Raw genomic sequence first — 17,821 nt, forward strand, 5'->3', positions numbered from 1 at the left:
TATCCCCAGTGCCTAGCACAGTGCTCGGTCATGGTCACTGCATAATTAATACCTATTGAATGAAGACTCTGGAGTGAGAAGTGTGGGGTTTGCAAGGTAATTGAGCCACGTACTAAGTTAAGTAATAAATATGGAGTGGTAGGCTGTCTGTGAGTTCAGTACTAGGCAGTCTTGTCAGGGTGATTTCAGACAGAAGCATGCAGTTGGGGAATCAGGAAGGCCTATTTTAGTTTCTTAGGCTGCTGAAAGAAATACCGTGAAATGGATCGGCTAAAGCCATGGGAATTTATTATTCTCTTACAGTTTTGAGGCTGGGAAAATATCCATATCAAAAGCATCATCAAGACAATGCTTTCCTCCCAAAGACGGTGCCAGTGATCCTTGGCTCCTCTGCCAAATGGCAAGGCACATGGCGGCATCTGCTGGTCTCTCCCTTCTCTTCCGGTTTTCACTGACTTTAGCTTCTTGCTTCTGCAACTTTCTCTCTCTCTGTAATCATTCCATTTATAACGTACTCCAGTAATAGGATTAAGTTCCATCCTGAATAAGGCGGGTCAGTCCTTAACTGAAGTAGCCTCATCAAAAGGTCCTACTTACAAGGGGTTCTCACCCATAGGCATGGATTAGTTTTAGGAACCCATTTTTCTGGAGTACATGGAGCTTCAAACCACCAAAGCCTGGGTGGAGAATGGCAATGGAAACTGGCCTGAGTTGTGTGTGTTGAGAAGTAGAGAGGTAAGTTTGGACAATCAAAGACTTAGAGACAATTTATAGAAACTCCTAAAAGTTAGATTTAAAGAATTTAGATTTGACTTTAAAGCAATAGGGAGATTATATGGTTCTTTGATCTGGAGAATGAATGATGAAAATTATGTTTTAAAATATTATTTAGAGGGAGTGTGCTTGTATTAAAATCCATATCAAACATCAGACTGTGAAATAATTATTTTAGTCTCTGGGCCATGAGTTGACCCTAAAGCTGATCCACTCTCTTTTCATCCAACAGGTGGTTCTTCTGTACTCAGAGCCAAGCACATTTCGCTGCATTCTCCTAAGATGGGTTCGTCTTCTCGGTTTTGCTACTGTTTATGGAACCGTCACTCTCAAGCTTCACAGGTATTGTGTATTTTATTGGTTTTTATCATGGATGATCAAAGTGCAAGCTGGATTGGCCACTTAAATGGTTTAATTTCAAGAGTTTAGAAAACAAGATGATATATTTTTTTCAATTTTAAGGCAATATCAAATGAATTTACTGGGAAAATCTTTACTATTACTGAACTCTTTGAACAAGATGCTTTAAAATGTTGTGCCATTGATTAGGGAAAGGGTTAATTCTGAATAAAATACAGCTTTAGAATGGAAAAGAGTGCTTACTAGCTAAGACCAGAAAGGAATACAGACTGTACAGCTAAATAATGCATGTCCAAAGCTAGCTACCATAGGACCCTGGATAGCAGAATTGAGCAGAGTGCTTGTTGACAAAAACTACTAAATTACTATGCCCCATTCCCAGGGTAATCCTCCTGATAGTCTGTGGATGAAGTTCATCTAAAAAATAGTGTCTGGCTCTCCTGCTGAACCAGTATGCTCTGGTGGTTACTAATCTTGTATTGGAGAACACTCCAGAATTTCCCCTTATACTTAATGTTTCAAAACTACCAGCTTTTAAAAATAATTTGTAGGTTGTATGTTTATAGAAAATAATGCAGAAAATACAAATTTCCCATACCCCTCATTATTAACTCTTTACATTAGTGTAATACCTTTGTTACAATTTATGAAAGAATATAATTAAAATTGTACTATAGCTATAGTCCACAATTTACATAAGGGTTCACTGTGTTGTACAACCCTAGGGATATTTTTAAAATTTTTATTCTAGTCACATATATATATAATCTAAAATTTCCCCTTTCAGCCACATTCAAATGTACAATTCAGTGGTGTCAATCACTTTCACAATGTTGTACTACTATCACCACCATCTCTTACCTATGCCTTTCCATCATTCCAAACAGAAATTCTCTACCAATTAAGCATTAACTCTCCATTCTCCACTCCCCAACCCCCAGTCCCTGGTAACCTGTATTCTTGTTTCCATCTCTATAAATCTGCTTATTCTAATTATTTCATATCAGTGAGATTATAGAATATTTGGCCTTTTGTGTCTGCCTTATTTCATTCAGCATGATGTCTTCAAGGTTCATCCATGTTGTCAGATGTATAAGAACTTTGTTATTTTTACAGCTAAATATATTCCATTGTATACATAGACCACATTTTGTTTATCCATCAGTTGATGGACACTTGGGTTGCTTCCACTGTTTGACAATTTTGAATAATGCCACAGTAAACATGGATGTGCAAATATCTGTTCAAGTCCCTGCTTTCAATCCTTTGGGTATATACCTAGAAGTGTGATTGCCAGGTCATATTTTAATTCTAAACTCAACTTTCTGAGGACCCACCAAATTGTTTTCCATAATTGTTGCACCATTTTACATTCCCACCAACAAAGAACAATTGTTCCTATTTCCCCACATCTTCTCCAACACTTGTTATTTTACATTTTTTGATAGTAGCCATTCTAATGGGTGTGAAATGGTGTCTCATTGTTGTTTTGATATGGATTTCCCTGATGGCTAATAACTTTGAGCAACTTTTCATGTGTTTATTGGCCGTTTGTATATCATATTGGAGAAATGTCTCTTCAAGCTATTTTCCCGTTTTTTGATAGTGTCTTTTATTGTTGAGTTGTAAAATTTCTTTATATATTCTGGAAATTAAAACCATACCAGATATATGGTTTCCAAATATTTTCTCCCATTGTGTAGGTTATCTTTTTACTTTCATGAAAAAGTGCTTTGTTGTGCAAAAGGTTTTAATTTTGATGCATTCCCATTTATCTATTTTTTCTCTTGTTGCACATGCCTTTGGTGTAACATCTAAGAAACTATTCCCTAACACAAGGTCCTGAAGATCCTTCCCTATGTTTTCTTATAGGAATTTTATAGTTTTGGTTCTTGTATTTAGGTCTTTGATCCATTTTGGGTTAAATCTTACATATGCTGTGAGATAGGGATCCATCATCATTACTTTGCATATGAATATCTATTTTTCCCAGCCCCATTTGTTGAAGAAACTGTTCTTTCCCAATTGAGTGGACTTGGCAGCCTAGTCCAAAATCAGTTGCCCACAGATGTGAAAGTTTATTTCTGAACTCTCAATTTGATTCCATTGGTTTATATGGCTTTCCTTGTGACAGGATCATGTTGTTTTGTTTTGTTTTCTTTTCTTTTCTTTTCATTTCTTTTTTATCTTCATTTTATTGAGATATATTCACATACAACACAGTCATACAAAACAAATTGTACATTCGATTGTTCACAGTACCATTACATAGTTGTACATTCATCACCTAAATCTATCCCTGACACCTTCATTAGCACACACACAAAAATAACAAGAATAATAATTAAAGTGAAAAAGAGCAATTGAAGTACAAAAGAACACTGGGTACCATTGTCTGTTTGTTTGTTTGTTTCCTTCCCCTATTTTTCTACTCATCCATCCATAAACTAGACCAAGGGGAGTGTGGGCCTTATGGCTTTCCCAATCCCATTGTCACCCTCATAAGCTACATTTTTATACAATTGTCTTCGAGATTCATGGGTTCTGGGTTGTAGTTTGGTAGTTTCAGGTATCCACCACCAGCTACCCCAATTCTTTAGAACCTAAAAAGGGTTGTCTAAAGTGTACGTAAGAGTGCCCACCAGAGTGACCTCTTGGCTCCTTTTGGAATCTCTCTGCCACTGAAGCTTATTTCATTTCCTTTCATATCCCCCTTTTGGTCAAGAAGATATTCTCCGTCCCACGATGCCGGGTCTACATTCCTCCCCAGGAGTCATATTCCACGTTGCCAGGGAGATTCACTCCCCTGGGTGTCTGATCCCATGTAGGGGGGAGGGCAGTGATTTCTCCTTTCAAGTTGGCTTAGCCAGAGAGAGAGGGCCACATCTGAGCAACAAAGAGGCATTCGGGAGGAGGCTCTTAGGCACAACCATAGGGAGGCCTAGCCTCTCCTTTACAGCAACCGTTTTCCCAAGGGTGAAACCTATGGTAGAGGGCTGAACCCATCAAACCACCAGTCCCCTATGTCTGTGGTCATGTTAGCAACCATCGAGGTGGGGTAGGCCAATACCCCTGCATTCTCACAGGCTCCTCAAGGGGGCACTACATATTTTTTCCTTGTTTTTTTTTTTTTTTTTTAACTTTCCTTTCTTTTTTAAATCAACTGTATGAAAAAAAATTTAAAAAAAAAAAAAACCATACAATAAAAGAAAATTTCAAAGAGACCATAACAAGGGAATAAGAAAAAGACAACTAACCTAAGATAACTGCTTAACTTCCAACATGTTCCTACTTTACCCCATGAAAGTTACCTAATATAGCAACATTTCTGTGAACTTGTTCCTACTATATCCATCAGAAATTAACAGACCATAGTCATTCCTGGGCATCCCCAGAACATTAAATAGCTTATCTGTTCTTCTTGGATTATTATTCCCCCTTCCTTAATTACTCTCTATTGCTAGTTCCCCAACATTCTACATTATAAACCATTTGTTTTACATTTTTCAAAGTTCACATTAGTGGTAGCATATAATATTTCTCTTTTTGTGCCTGGCTTATTTCGCTCAGCATTATGTCTTCAAGGTTCATCCATGTTGTCATATGTTTCACGAGATCGTTCCTTCTTAGTGCCGCGTAGTATTCCATCGTGTGTATATACCACATTTTCTTTATACACTCATCTGTTGAAGGACATTTGGGTTGTTTCCATCTCTAGGCAATTGTGAATAATGGTGCTATGAACATTGGCGTGCAGATATCTGTTCGTGTCACTGCTTTCCGATCTTCCGGGTATATACCGAGAAGTGTGCGATCACTGGATCGAATGGTAACTCTATATCTAGTTTTCTAAGGAACTGCCAGACTGACTTCCAGAGTGACTGAACCATTATACAGTCCCACCAACAATGAATAAGAGTTCCAATTTCTCCACATCCCCTCCAGCATTTGTAGTTTCCTGTTTGTTTAATGGCAGCCATTCTAATCGGTGTGAGATGGTATCTCATTGTGGTCTTAATTTGCATCTCTCTAATAGCTAGTGAAGCTGAACATTTTTTCATGTGTTTCTTGGCCATTTGTATTTCCTCTTCAGAGAACTGTCTTTTCATATCTTTTGCCCATTTTATAATTGGGCCGTCTGTACTATGGTCATTGAGTTGTAGGATTTCCTTATATATGCAAGATATCAGTCTTTTGTCAGATACATGGTTTCCAAAAATTTTTTCCCATTGAGTTGGCTGCCTCTTTACCTTTTTGAGAAATTCCTTTGAGGTGCAGAAACTTCTAAGCTTGAGGAGTTCCCATTTATCTATTTTTTCTTTTGTTGGTTGTGCTTTGGGTGTAAAGTCTAGGAAGTGGCCGCCTAATACAAGGTCTTGAAGATGTTTTCCTACATTATCTTCTAGGAGTTTTATGGTACTTTCTTTTATATTGAGATCTTTGGTCCATTTTGAGTAAATTTTTGTGTAGGGTGTGAGGTAGGGGTCCTCTTTCATTCTTTTGGATATGGATATCCAACTCTCCCAGCCCCATTTGTTGAAAAGACCATTATGACTCAGTTCAGTGACTTTGGGGGCCTTATCAAAGATCAGTCGGCCATAGATCTGAGGGTCTATCTCTGAATTCTCAATTCGATTCCATTGATCTATATGTCTATCTTTGTGCTAGTACCATGTTGTTCTGACAACTGTGGCTTTATAATAAGCTTCAAAGTCAAGGAGTGTAAGTCCTCCCACTTGGTTTTTCTTTTTTAGAGTGTCTTTAGCAATTCGAGGCATCTTCCCTTTCCAAATAAATTTGATAACTAGCTTTTCCAAGTCTGCAAAGTAGGTTGTTGGAATTTTGATTGGGATTGCATTGAATCTGTAGATGAGTTTGGGTAGAATTGACATCTTAACGACATTTAGCCTTCCTATCCATGGACATGGAATATTTTTCCATCTTTTAAGGTCCCCTTCTATTTCTTTTAGTAGAGTTATGTAGTTTTCTTTGTATAGGTCTTTTACATCTTTGGTTAAGTTTATTCCTAGGTACTTGATTTTTTTAGTTGCTATTGAAAATGGTATCTTTTTCCTGAGTGTCTCTTCAGTTTGTTCATTTCTAGCATATAGAAACATTACTGACTTATGTGCATTAATCTTGTATCCCGCTAATTTGCTAAATTTGTTTATTAGCTCTAGGAGCTTTATCGTCGATTTCTCAGGGTTTTCTAGGTATGAGATCATATCATCTGCAAACACTGACAGTTTTACTTCTTCTTTTCCAATTTGGATGCCTTTTATTTCTTTGTCTTGCTGGATTGCCCTGGCTAGCACTTCCAGCACAATGTTGAATAACAGTGGTGACAGCGGGCATCCTTGTCTTGTTCCTGATCTTAGAGGGAAGGCTTTCACTCTCTCACCATTGAGTACTATGCTGGCTGTAGGTTTTTCATATATGCTCTTTATCATATTGAGGAAGTTTCCTTCAATTCCTACCTTTTGAAGTGTTTTTATCAAAAAGGGATGTTGGATTTTGTCAAATGCTTTTTCAGCATCTATTGAGATGATCATTTGATTTTTCCCTTTCGAATTGTTAATGTGTTGTAATACATTGATTGATTTTCTTATGTTGAACCATCCTTGCATGCCTGGAATGAACCCTACTTAGTCATGGTGTATGATTTTTTTAATGTGTCTTTGGATTCGATTTGCAAGTATTTTGTAGAGGATTTTTGCATCTATATTCATTAGGGAGATTGGCCGGTAGTTTTCCTTTTTTATAGCATCTTTGCCTGGTTTTGGTATTAGATTGATGTTAGCTTCATAAAATGAGTTAGGTAGTGTTCCATTTTCTTCAATGTTTTGAAAGAGTTTGAGTAAGATCGGTGTCAGTTCTTTCTGGAAAGTTTGGTAGAATTCCCCTGTGAAGCCATCTGGCCCTGGGCATTTATTTGTGGGAAGATTTTTGATGACTGATTGGATCTCTTTGCTTGTGATGGGTTGGTTGAGGTCTTCTGTTTCTTCTCTGGTCAGTCTAGGTTGTTCATATGTTTCCAGGAAATTGTCCATTTCCTCTACATTATCCAGTTTGTTGGCATACAGTTGTTCATAGTATCCTCTTATAATTTTTTTAATTTCTTCAGGATCTGCAGTTATGTCACCTTTTTCATTCATTATTTTGTTTATATGGGTCTTCTCTCTTTTTTATTTTGTCAGTCTAGCTAGGGGCTTGTCAATCTTGTTGATCTTCTCAAGGAACCAACTTTTGGTGATATTTATCCTCTCTATTGTTTTTTTGTTCTCTATGTCATTTATTTCTGCTTTAATCCTTGTTATTTCTTTTCTTCTACTTGGTTTAGGGTTTGTTTGCTGTTCATTTTCTAGCTTCTTCAGTTGATCCATTAGTTCTTTGATTTTGGCTTTTTCTTCATTTTTAATATATGCAATTAGTGCTATAAATTTCCCCCTTAGCACTGCTTTTGCTGCATCCCATAGGTTTTGGTATGTTGTGTTCTCATTTTCATTCGTCTCTATATATTTAGCAATTTCTCTTGCTATTTCTTCTTTAACCCACTGATTGTTTAGGAGTGTGTTGTTTAACCTCCAGGTATTTGTGAATTTTCTAAGTCTCTGATGCTTATTGACTTCTAATTGTATTCCACTGTGGTCAGAGAATGTGCTTTGAATAATTTCAATCTTTTCAAATTTATTGAGGCTTGTTTTATGTCCCTGCATATGATCTATTCTGGAAAAAGTTCCATGAGAACTAGAAAAGTATGTGTAACCTGATGATTTGGGATGTAATGTCCTATATATGTCTGTTAAATCTAATTCATTTATCAGATTGTTTAGGTTTTCAATTTCCTTATTGGTCTTCTGTCTGGTTGATCTATCTATAGGAGAGAGTGATGTGTTGCAGCCTCCCACAATTATTGTGGAAACATCAATTGTTTCCTTTAGTTTTGCCAGTGTTTCTCTCATGTATTTTGTGGCACCCTGATTGGGTGCATAGACATTTACGATTGTTATTTCTTCTTGTTGAATTGCCCCTTTTACTAGTATGTAGTGGCCTTCTTTGTCTCTCAAAACATCCCTGCATTTAAAGTCTATTTTATCTGAGATTAATATTGCTACACCTGCTTTCTTTTGGCTGTAGCTTGCATGAAATACTTTTTTCCATCCTTTCACTTTCAGTTTCTTTGTGTCTCTGTGTCTGAGATGAGTCTCTTGTATGCAACATATTGATGGTTCATTTTTTTTGATCCATTCTGAAAATCTATATCTTTTAATTGGGGAGTTTAATCCATTTACATTCAATGTTATAACCATGAAGGCATTTCTTGAATCAGCCATCGTATCCTTTGGTTTATGTTTGTCATATATATTTTTCCCCTCTCTCTATTAATATCCTTTATTGTACCCATACCGAATCTCTTTAGTACTGAACCTTTCTCCAAGTCTCTCTGTCCTTTCTTTGTTTCTCTGTCTGTAGGGCTCCCTTTAGTATCTCCAGTAGGGCACGTCTCTTGTTAGCAAATTCTCTCAGCATTTGTTTGTCTGTGAAAAATTTAAGCTCTCCCTCAAATTTGAAGGAGAGCTTTGCTGGATAGAGTATTTTTGGTTGGAAATTTTTCTCACTCAGAATTTTAAATATATCGTGCCACTGCCTTCTCGCCTCCATGGTGGCTGCTGAGTAGTCACTACTTAGTCTTATGCTGTTTCCTTTGTATGTGTTGAATTCCTTTTCTCTTGCTGCTTTCAGAACTTGTTCCTTCTCTTCCGTGTTTGACAGTGTGATCAGAATATGTCTCGGAGTGGATTTATTTGAATTTATTCTATTTGGAGTTCGCTGAGCATTTATGATTTGTGTATTTATGTTGTTTAGAAGATTTGGGAAGTTTTCCCCAACAATTTCTTTGAATACTCTTCCTAGACCTTTACCCTTTTCTTCCCCTTCTGGAACACCAATGAGTTTTATATTCGGACATTTTATATTATCTATCATATCCCTGAGGTCCATTTCGATTTTTTCAATTTTTTTCCCCATTCTTTCTTTTATGCTTTCATTTTCCATTCTGTCATCTTCCAGGTCACTGATTCGTTGTTCAACTTCCTCTAGTCTTGTACTATGAGTGTCCAGAATCTTTTTAATTTGGTCAACATTTTCTTTAATTTCCATAAGATCATCTACTTTTTTATTTAGTCTTGCAATGTCTTCTTTATGCTCTTCTAGGGTCTTCTTGATATCCTTTGTATCCCATACTATGGTCTCATTGTTCATCTTTAGTTCTTTGAGTAGCTGCTGTAGGTGCTGTGTCTCTTCTGATCTTTTGATTTGGGTGCTTGGGCTTGGGTTATCCATATCGTCTGGTTTTTTCATATGCTTTATAATTTTATGTTGTTTTTGGCCTCGTGGCATTTGCTGAACTTGATAGGGTTCTTTTAGGATTTGTAGACCAATTGAAGTCCTTATCTCTAATTTTTCAGATCTACAGCTTCGTAGAGTACACTTTCTCTAACTAACCAGCAGGTGGCGTCCAGGAGTCACCTGTTCTCCACAAGCCAGTTCTTCCCTGCTTAGCCTTTGTGGTGAGTGGGAGAGTGAGTCTTGTGAGGTCCAACTGGTGTACCAAGCTAGCGTGTGTAGTTGGTGTTGCCTGCCCTGTATATGGGGCGTGTGTCTGGGCAGTCAGGGAGAGGGGGTGGCTCTAACAATAAAATCTCCCTGCTGATCCTGGAGTTTTAAAGCTGCTGCAATAGTCTAATCCTTCAGTTCAGTCCTGCCACGGTTTGTCTCTGCCACTGACCCACAAGTCCTTGGTATTGGAGTATGGCTCCTGAGACTTTCAAATGCGTCCTTCTTCCAGGCCATGCACCCCGGGTCCTCTGTTGAAGGATGACTGTGCTATGTCACAGGTGAGTGCCGTCCCCCCAGGGCAGTTCTGGGCTGCTGGGCTGTGTAGGGAGGCTCCCAATCTGCTGAAATGATGGCTGAATGGGGCTTTGTTAATTCACACTGCTCCACCTTCCCAACTCTGGGACAATCAGCTGAGGTTGCAGGGAAGGCTAATGTCCACGCCCAGTTTTGTGGTGTGTGCCTGTTATTTGAAGCACTTCCGTCACACTGGGTTGTCTGGGGTGGCTCTGGGCTATGGGGCTGGCGATGGGCAGGAGTGTTTCCTGTCCACCAGGATGATGGCTGTGAGCGGACACCCCCCTTCTCTTGGGAAGTTGTGGTGTTTAGTGAATTTTCTCAGCCACTGGGTTATTGCCTTTTGTCTCAGAGCTCTCTTAGTTCTGCTCTTGTCTTGACCTGCCCAAATTGCAAGTCTTTGAAGCTTTCTGTATTGGGCTTCTTAGAGTAATTGTTTTAGAAAAAGAAAAAAGGATTAAAAAAAAAAAAAAAGGGCCCTCCTCAGAGATCTAATGGGTTATTGAAATGCTAAGAGACAAAGCAAGTAGAGCCATTACGGAAAGGTCCACAGGGCAGAGAGATCAGCTTTTCTTTGGGATTTGCATATGAGCCTCAGGGCCTGAGCTCTGCCCTTCCCCTTTCTATGTTCACCAGAACTCCAAAAATCCTCCGCTTTTACTTTGGAGTTTTTCATGTTGTTTTTTTCTATGCCTGTCTCCTCTCTGCTGGGCTGGCTGCTCTCAGATTCTCTGGTGTCTGGTCTCAGTCTGTCAATGGTTGGAGTTTGGATCAGTAGAATGAGTTTCCGATAAGGGCTGCCACTGCAGTTCTCCCTTCTCCTTCCCGGAGCTGACAGCCCCTCCTCCCAAGGGACTGAGGCTGGCAGAGAGGGGTGCGGGTCCCCTGGCCACAAAAACTTACAGATTTCGCTGATCTCAGCAGTTCAACATTTTCATGAGTGTTGTATGAAGTATGCCCAAAGTCAGATTGCTCTGTGGTGTCCAGTCCACGCAGTTCCTGGCTTTCTACCTACTTTCCTGGAGGAGTAACTAAAACATACAGCTCACCAGTCCGCCATCTTGCCCCGCCTCCCCCATCATGTTGTTTTGATTACTGTGGCTTTGTATTAAGTTTAAAATCAGAAAGTGGGAGTCCTCCAAGTTCATTCTTTTTTGTGATGGTTTTGGCTATTTATGCTCCTTACCCTTCCATATAAATTTGACATTTGGCTTTTCCTTTTATGCAAAGAAGGCTGTTGGAATTTTGATTGAGATTGAGTTGAATCTGCAAATCACTTGAGGTAGAATTGACATCTTAAAAATATTTAGTCTTCCTATCCATGAACACAGAATGTCCTTCCATGTATTTAGTCTTCTTTGATTTCTTATACAATGTTTTGCAGTTTTTTGTGTACAAGTCCTTTACCTCCTTGGTTAGATTTATTCCTACATATTTAATTCTTTCAGTTACTATTGTAAATGAAATTTTTCTTCATTTCCTGTTCAAATTGTTCATTACTAGTATATAGAAATACTACTGATTTTCACATGTTAATTGTGTACCCAGCCACTCTGATGAATTGGTTTATTAGTTCTGGGAGCTTTGTTTTGGATTTTTCTGGATTTTCTACATATAGGAACATGTCATCTACAAATAGAGAAAGTTGTACTTCTTCCTTTCCAGTTTGGATGACTTGTACTTCTTTTTCTTGCCTAATTGTTCTAGATGAGAACTTCCAATATGCTGGTGAATAACAGTACTGACAGTGGGCATTCTTGTCTTGTTCCAGATCTTAGAGGGGAAGCATTCAGTCTTTCACTATTGAGTATGACATTAGCTGTGTGTTTTTCATATATCTATTTTATCATGTTGAGGACATTTCCTTCTCTTTCTTAATTTTCTAAGTGTTTTTATTAAAGAAGGTGGTGGATTTGGTCAAATTCCTTTTCTGTGTCAATTAAGATAATCCTTTGGCTTTTTTCCTTCATTCCATTAATGTAGTGAATTACATTATTGACTTTCTTATGTTGATCCACTCTTGCATACCTTGAACATGATAAATCCCACCTGAACATGATTTTTCTAGATCCTCAAAGTGTGAGATTATGCTTCTAATTTGATGTCATTCTTCCTTTTTAATTTTTCCTTTTTAATGTAAGCATTTAGATCTATAAATTTGCCTCCCAGAACTGCCTTTGCTGTATCTCATACTTTTAGGTATGTTGTGTTTTTGTTTCCATTTGCCTCGAGGTATTCATAAATTCCCTTTTGGTTTCTTCTTTGACCATTGGTTGTTAAGAATGTGTGTTTACTTTCCACATATTTGTGAATTTTCCAGTTTTCCCTCTGTTATTGATTTCTACCTTCATTCCATTGTGGTTGAGGAAGATATGTTGTATGATTTTAATAATTTTGAATTTTTTGAGACTTATGTTATGACCTAACTTATGGTCTAGCCTGTAGAATGTTCCATGTGTACTAGAGAAGAATGTGTATCTGCTGCTGTTGGGTGCAGTGTTTTATATGTTCCTGTTAGTTCTAGTTGGCTTATAGTATTGTTCAAGTCTTCTGTTTCCTCATTGATTTTCTGCCTAAATGTTCTATCCATTATTAAAAGTGATATATTGAAGTCTCCTACTATTAATATAGAACCGCCTATTTCTCCCATCAAATCTTTCAATATTTGCTTCACATATTTTGAGATTCTGCCATTAGGTGCATGTTCTAGTTTTTTAATGCTGCCAGAATGCAAAACATAAGAAATGGACTGGCTTTTATAAAGGGGATTGATTTGGTTATACAGTTACAGTCTTAAGCCCATAAAATGTCCAAGGTAATGCATCAATAATTGGGTACCTCCACTGGAGGATGGCCAATGGCGTCCAGAAAACCTCTGTTAGCTGGGAAGGCACGTGGCTGGTGTCTGCTCCAAGTTCTGTTTTCAAAATGGCTTTCTCCCAGAACTTCCTCTTTAGACCACAGCTCCTCTTCAAAATGTCACTCTCAGTTGCTCTTGGGGCATTTGTCCTCTCTTACCTTCTCCAGAGCAAGAGTTTGCTTTAAATGGCCGTCTTCAAACTGTCTGTCATCTGCAGCCCCTGTGCTTTCTTCAACATGTCCCTCTTGGCTGTAGCAAGCTTGCTCCTTCTGTCTGAGCTTTTATAGGGCTCCAGTGAACTAATCAAGGCTCATGCTGAATGGTCAGGGCCATGCCTCCATGGAAATTATCCAGAGTCATCACCCACAGTTGGGTGGGTTGCATCTCCATGGAAACACTCAATCAAAGAATTACAATCTAATCAATACTAATACATCTGCCCACACAAGATTACATCAAAGATAATGGCGTTTTGGGGGACATACTATATTCAAACTGGCACAGTGCATATATTTTTACTTGTTATGTCTTCTCATTGAATTGACCCTTTTGTCAGTATGTAGTGAACTTCTTTGTCCCTCATAATAGTTTTTGGCCAAAAGTCTATTTTATCTTGATGTTAGTATAGCTACTTCAGCTCTTTTTTGGTTGCTATTCACATGGTGTATTTTTTTCCATCCTTTCATTTTCAACTGTGTATTTGAAGTTAAGATGAGTCTCTAGTAAATAGCATAGAGTTGGGTCCTGCCTTTTTGTCCAGTCTCTTCCTTTTGACAGGAGAATTTAATCCATTTACATTTAAAGTGACAACTGATGACACAGGGCTTTCTTCTGCTATTTTGCTGTTTTTTTTACCCTATACTTCTTCCATAAATGCCTACTTTCATATTTATTTAATTTTATTTTTGTATTGTACCATACTGAGTCCCTTCTTTTTTCTTTCTGTATATATTTTTTCATACAGTTTCTCTTTGGTTATCATGGGGCTGAAAACTTTGAAATCTGTAAAAATCACTTTTGATTCAATATGACCTTAACTCCAATAGTATATAAAATGTTCCTATAACCTCCATTCCCCCACCTTTTGTTGTACTTGTTACAGATTACATCTTTATACGGTGTGTGTTCAGAACTATAGATTTATCATTACTTTCATGCATTTGCATTTTAGGGCCTCTATGAAATAAAAAGTGGTGTTGCATACCAAAAAAATACAGTCTGATAGTACTGGTATTTACAGTAACCCATGTAGTTACATTTACTAAATGTCTTTATTTCTTTATGCCACTTCAGTCTAAAACCTCCTAGTTTTAGAACTGAATATGATAGATATCAGGAAGAAAGTGGTAAGTAATAAAATAGATTCTCTTTGCACAAAGTCTAGGGATGACTGAAAATGACTCCAGTGCTTCCCTTGCCAACTCTTCTCATATGTTAAAAGAAAATCTCATTGTAGTGGATCCAAAGAGCATGAGAAACAAAAAATAAATTTTTTGTGCAGGATAAAACTGTAGCCCTATGAAGAAAACACTTAGGTTGATTTGCTTTGAAGCGTAAATGTTTTAATAAGCACAGGTCAGTCATTCATATTTTCATGATAATTTCTCCATAAGTGTTTCTCAATGAAAGACTATTAACATGGTGTCTCCTCTCCAATGTGAGCTTGGATGTCTGTAGCTGCCAACCACCAACTGTGACACAATTATGCAGGTGGCCTCCCCAGGAGACCAGCTATGATGGGATCTTTTTCTCTTCTCTTTTCGTCTCATTGAGCTGGGCAAAACTCTGTCTGCCAAAAATACCAGCAAAAATAATGTCGACTTCTGGGAAGATGGCATATTAGGAGAGACAGGGCAAAATTCTCCTCTATGAAAAACACTAGATAAAGGACAGCAAGTGTTCCAGAACAGTAGTTCCAGGGTTCCACTGGCTGGGTAGGGACTTCTACACCCATGGTGAATGTGTGCTTGGAGAAACTGAAAGACTGTGTTCAGGATGGATGTTTGGCCCATAATGCCACTGGGGAATGGGTGGTTGGAGCTGGCTGATGAGCGTGGAGGGGAGCAGCCTTCCATGCCCCGGGCACCCTCTTTAGCACTTGGTTTGGGTGATAACCCTTCACAGACCTGTGGCCAAGAGCCCCCATGCCAGGGACTGGCAGTTGGAAGAGGCAGATGAGCATGGAAGGGGCTGCTTTCCACTCCTCATGCAGCCATCTTTGCAGTTCACTGGGGAGATGATTTTTCACAGCCCCACAGCCAAAATCTTCCTTGAGGGAATTCAGGACTCAGCATGCTTGTCATGGTGTCCACTCTTCCTCCTTGGAAGCTGCGCTATAAACAGCCTAGAGGCAAGAGCACTGCACAAAATTGCAAGGAGCCCTCCCTAATCCCAGGCACTCATTGGGGCATGGCAGACAGGGACTGTGGGGCATTTGAGCTGGAAGGTGAGACCCACAACTCTGCAGCCCCAGAGTACTCCACCTATGGCCCCGGGAACGGCTGGGACCACTGTGTCCTGGAGTGGACTCCCTGCCGAACTGCACAGGGCATACTCCCCACGCACAGGGCTGGCAATACCCAATGCACATGGAAAATTGGTGCACTGATTGGACCTACTTGGACCCCCACTCAGGGCATAGACGAAGTTGGGGGAGACCTGGCTTGAGGGCAAGAGGTGGCTCAAGAGTGCCATAGGCTGGTAGGTCAAGGAAAGTGCACTCAACCAAGCTGTAGCTCTGTCAAATTATAGACTAATGTTCAAGTTATCCCATATATCCTAAAAGAACCCTATCAAGATAAGCAAATGCCAAGAGGCCAAAAACAACAGAAAATTATAAAGCATATGAAGAAACCAGAAGCTATGGATAAACCAAAGGTTCAAATTAAAAAGCCAGAGGAGGGTCTCGGGCAAGATGGCGGCATAGAGAGGAGTGGAAGCTAAGTAGTCCCCCTGGAACAACTACAAAAAAACAGAAACAACTAGTAAATAATCCAGAATAACTGCAGGGGGACAAACGAGACCATCCACTCATCATACACCAACCTGAATTGGGAGGAATTCCCGAGAACACAGCATAAAATCTGTAAGTAAAACCTGCGGATCCAAGTCGTGAGACCCCCTCCCCCATAGCCCGAGCTGCAAAGCCTCGTGGTGCCAGAGAGAAGCTCTCTCCCAGCAAGCGAATACAGCTCAGCTGAGCTCCAACTGGGGTTTTAAGTAGCGAGTGTGAACTGCTCACTACAGGTACGCATCCCCAAAAAACAGACAGAGGCTTTGTGTGATGACTGACCTGGGAGAGCCGGAGGGTCACCTTGGACTGGGTCTGAAGGGGACTATCTGTTTCTTTTTTGGCTCAGTGGAGAAAGCCCCAGTCATTTTCAGTTTCCAGGGCTGTGACTCTGGGAAGGGTGGAGACAGCACAAGCAGAGAGTGAGACCATTGAAATGCTAATGACCTCCACCTGGGGGGTTTGTCTTCTCTAGGAGGAAAGGGGTGGGGCCCTTTCCATTCAGAACCAGACCCCAGAGCCTGGGGGAACAAGGCCATACCTCCTCACACCAGTCAAGAATTATAGGCTAACAGGCGTTACCTGCTGGGCAGAAAAGCACAGTGACCTGAGGCATCAAAGGGTGGAGCAATTTTCTGAGACACACCCGCAGGGAAACCAGATACTGAATATTTCTTCCCTCTGGGACCTGAGCCTGTTCTGGTCTAGGAAAACCTGATTTGGATAACCAAGGAAACCATGCCTAGACAACAGAAAATTACAACCTACACTAAGAAAAACAAAGTTATGGCCCAGTCAAAGGAACAAACGTACACTTCAACTGAGATACAGGAATTTAAACTAATGCTAAATCAATTCAAAAAGTTTAGAGAAGATATTGCAAAAGAGATAGAGGCTATAAAGGAAGCACTGGGCATGTATACGGCAGAAATCAAAAGTTCAAAAAAACAACTAGTAGAATCTATGGAAATGAAAGGCTCAACACAAGAGATGAAAGACACAATGGAAACATACAACAGCAGAGCTCAAGAGGCAGAAGAAAACACTCAGGAACTGGAGAACAAAACACCTTAAAGCCTGCACGCAAAGGAGCAGATGGAGAAAAGAATGGAAAAATATGAGCAACATCTCCAGGAACTCAAGGATGAAACAAAGTACAATAATGTACCTATCATTGGTGTCCCAGAAGGAGAAGAGAAGGGAAAGGGGGCAGAAGCAATAATAGAGGAAATAATTAATGAAAATTTCCCATCTCTTATGAAAGACATAAAATTACAGATCCAAGAAGCGCAGCGTACTCCAAACAGAAGAGATATGAATAGGCCTACGCCAAGACACTTAATAATCAGATTATCAAATTTCAAAGACAAAAAGAGAATCCTGAAAGCAGCAAGAGAAAAGCGATCCATTACATACAAAGGAAGCTTAATAAGGCTATGTGTGGATCTCTCAGCAGAAACCATGGAGGCAAGAAGGAAGTGGTGTGATATATTTAAGATACTGAAAGAAAAAAACCGCCAACCAAGAATCTTGTATCCAGCAAAGCTGTCCCTCAAATATGAGGGAGAGCTCAAAATATTTTCTGACAAACAGACAATGAGAGACTTTGTGAACAAGACACCTGCCCTACAGGAAATACTAAAGGAAGCACTACAGGGTGATAGAAGACAGGAGTGCGTGGTTTGGAACACAATTTTGGGAGATGGAAGCACAACAATGTAAGTACACTGAACAAAGGTAACTATGAATACGGTTGAGAGAGGAAGGTGGGGAGCATGTGAGACACCACAAGAAAGGAGGAAAGATAACGACTGGGACTGTGTAACTTGGTGAAATCTAGAGTATTCAACAATTGTGATAAAATGTACAAATATGTTCTTTTACAAGGGAGAACAAGCAAATGT

At 39.4% G+C, this 17,821-nt stretch overlaps 1 protein-coding gene across 1 annotated transcript in view; it reads left to right on the forward strand.

The window, feature by feature from the left end:
• The window catches only part of GPR158 (G protein-coupled receptor 158), a 479,696-nt gene that overhangs the window by 406,231 nt on the left and 55,644 nt on the right, over positions 1 to 17,821 (forward strand). The window contains exon 6 of the mRNA XM_037837890.1: positions 1,007 to 1,116. Coding sequence (XP_037693818.1) covers positions 1,007 to 1,116 — 110 coding nt within the window. The remainder of the gene's footprint in view (positions 1 to 1,006; positions 1,117 to 17,821) is intronic.

Source organism: Choloepus didactylus, chromosome 5, assembly GCF_015220235.1.
Source record: "Choloepus didactylus isolate mChoDid1 chromosome 5, mChoDid1.pri, whole genome shotgun sequence".
Classification (NCBI taxonomy): Eukaryota; Metazoa; Chordata; class Mammalia; order Pilosa; family Megalonychidae; genus Choloepus; species Choloepus didactylus.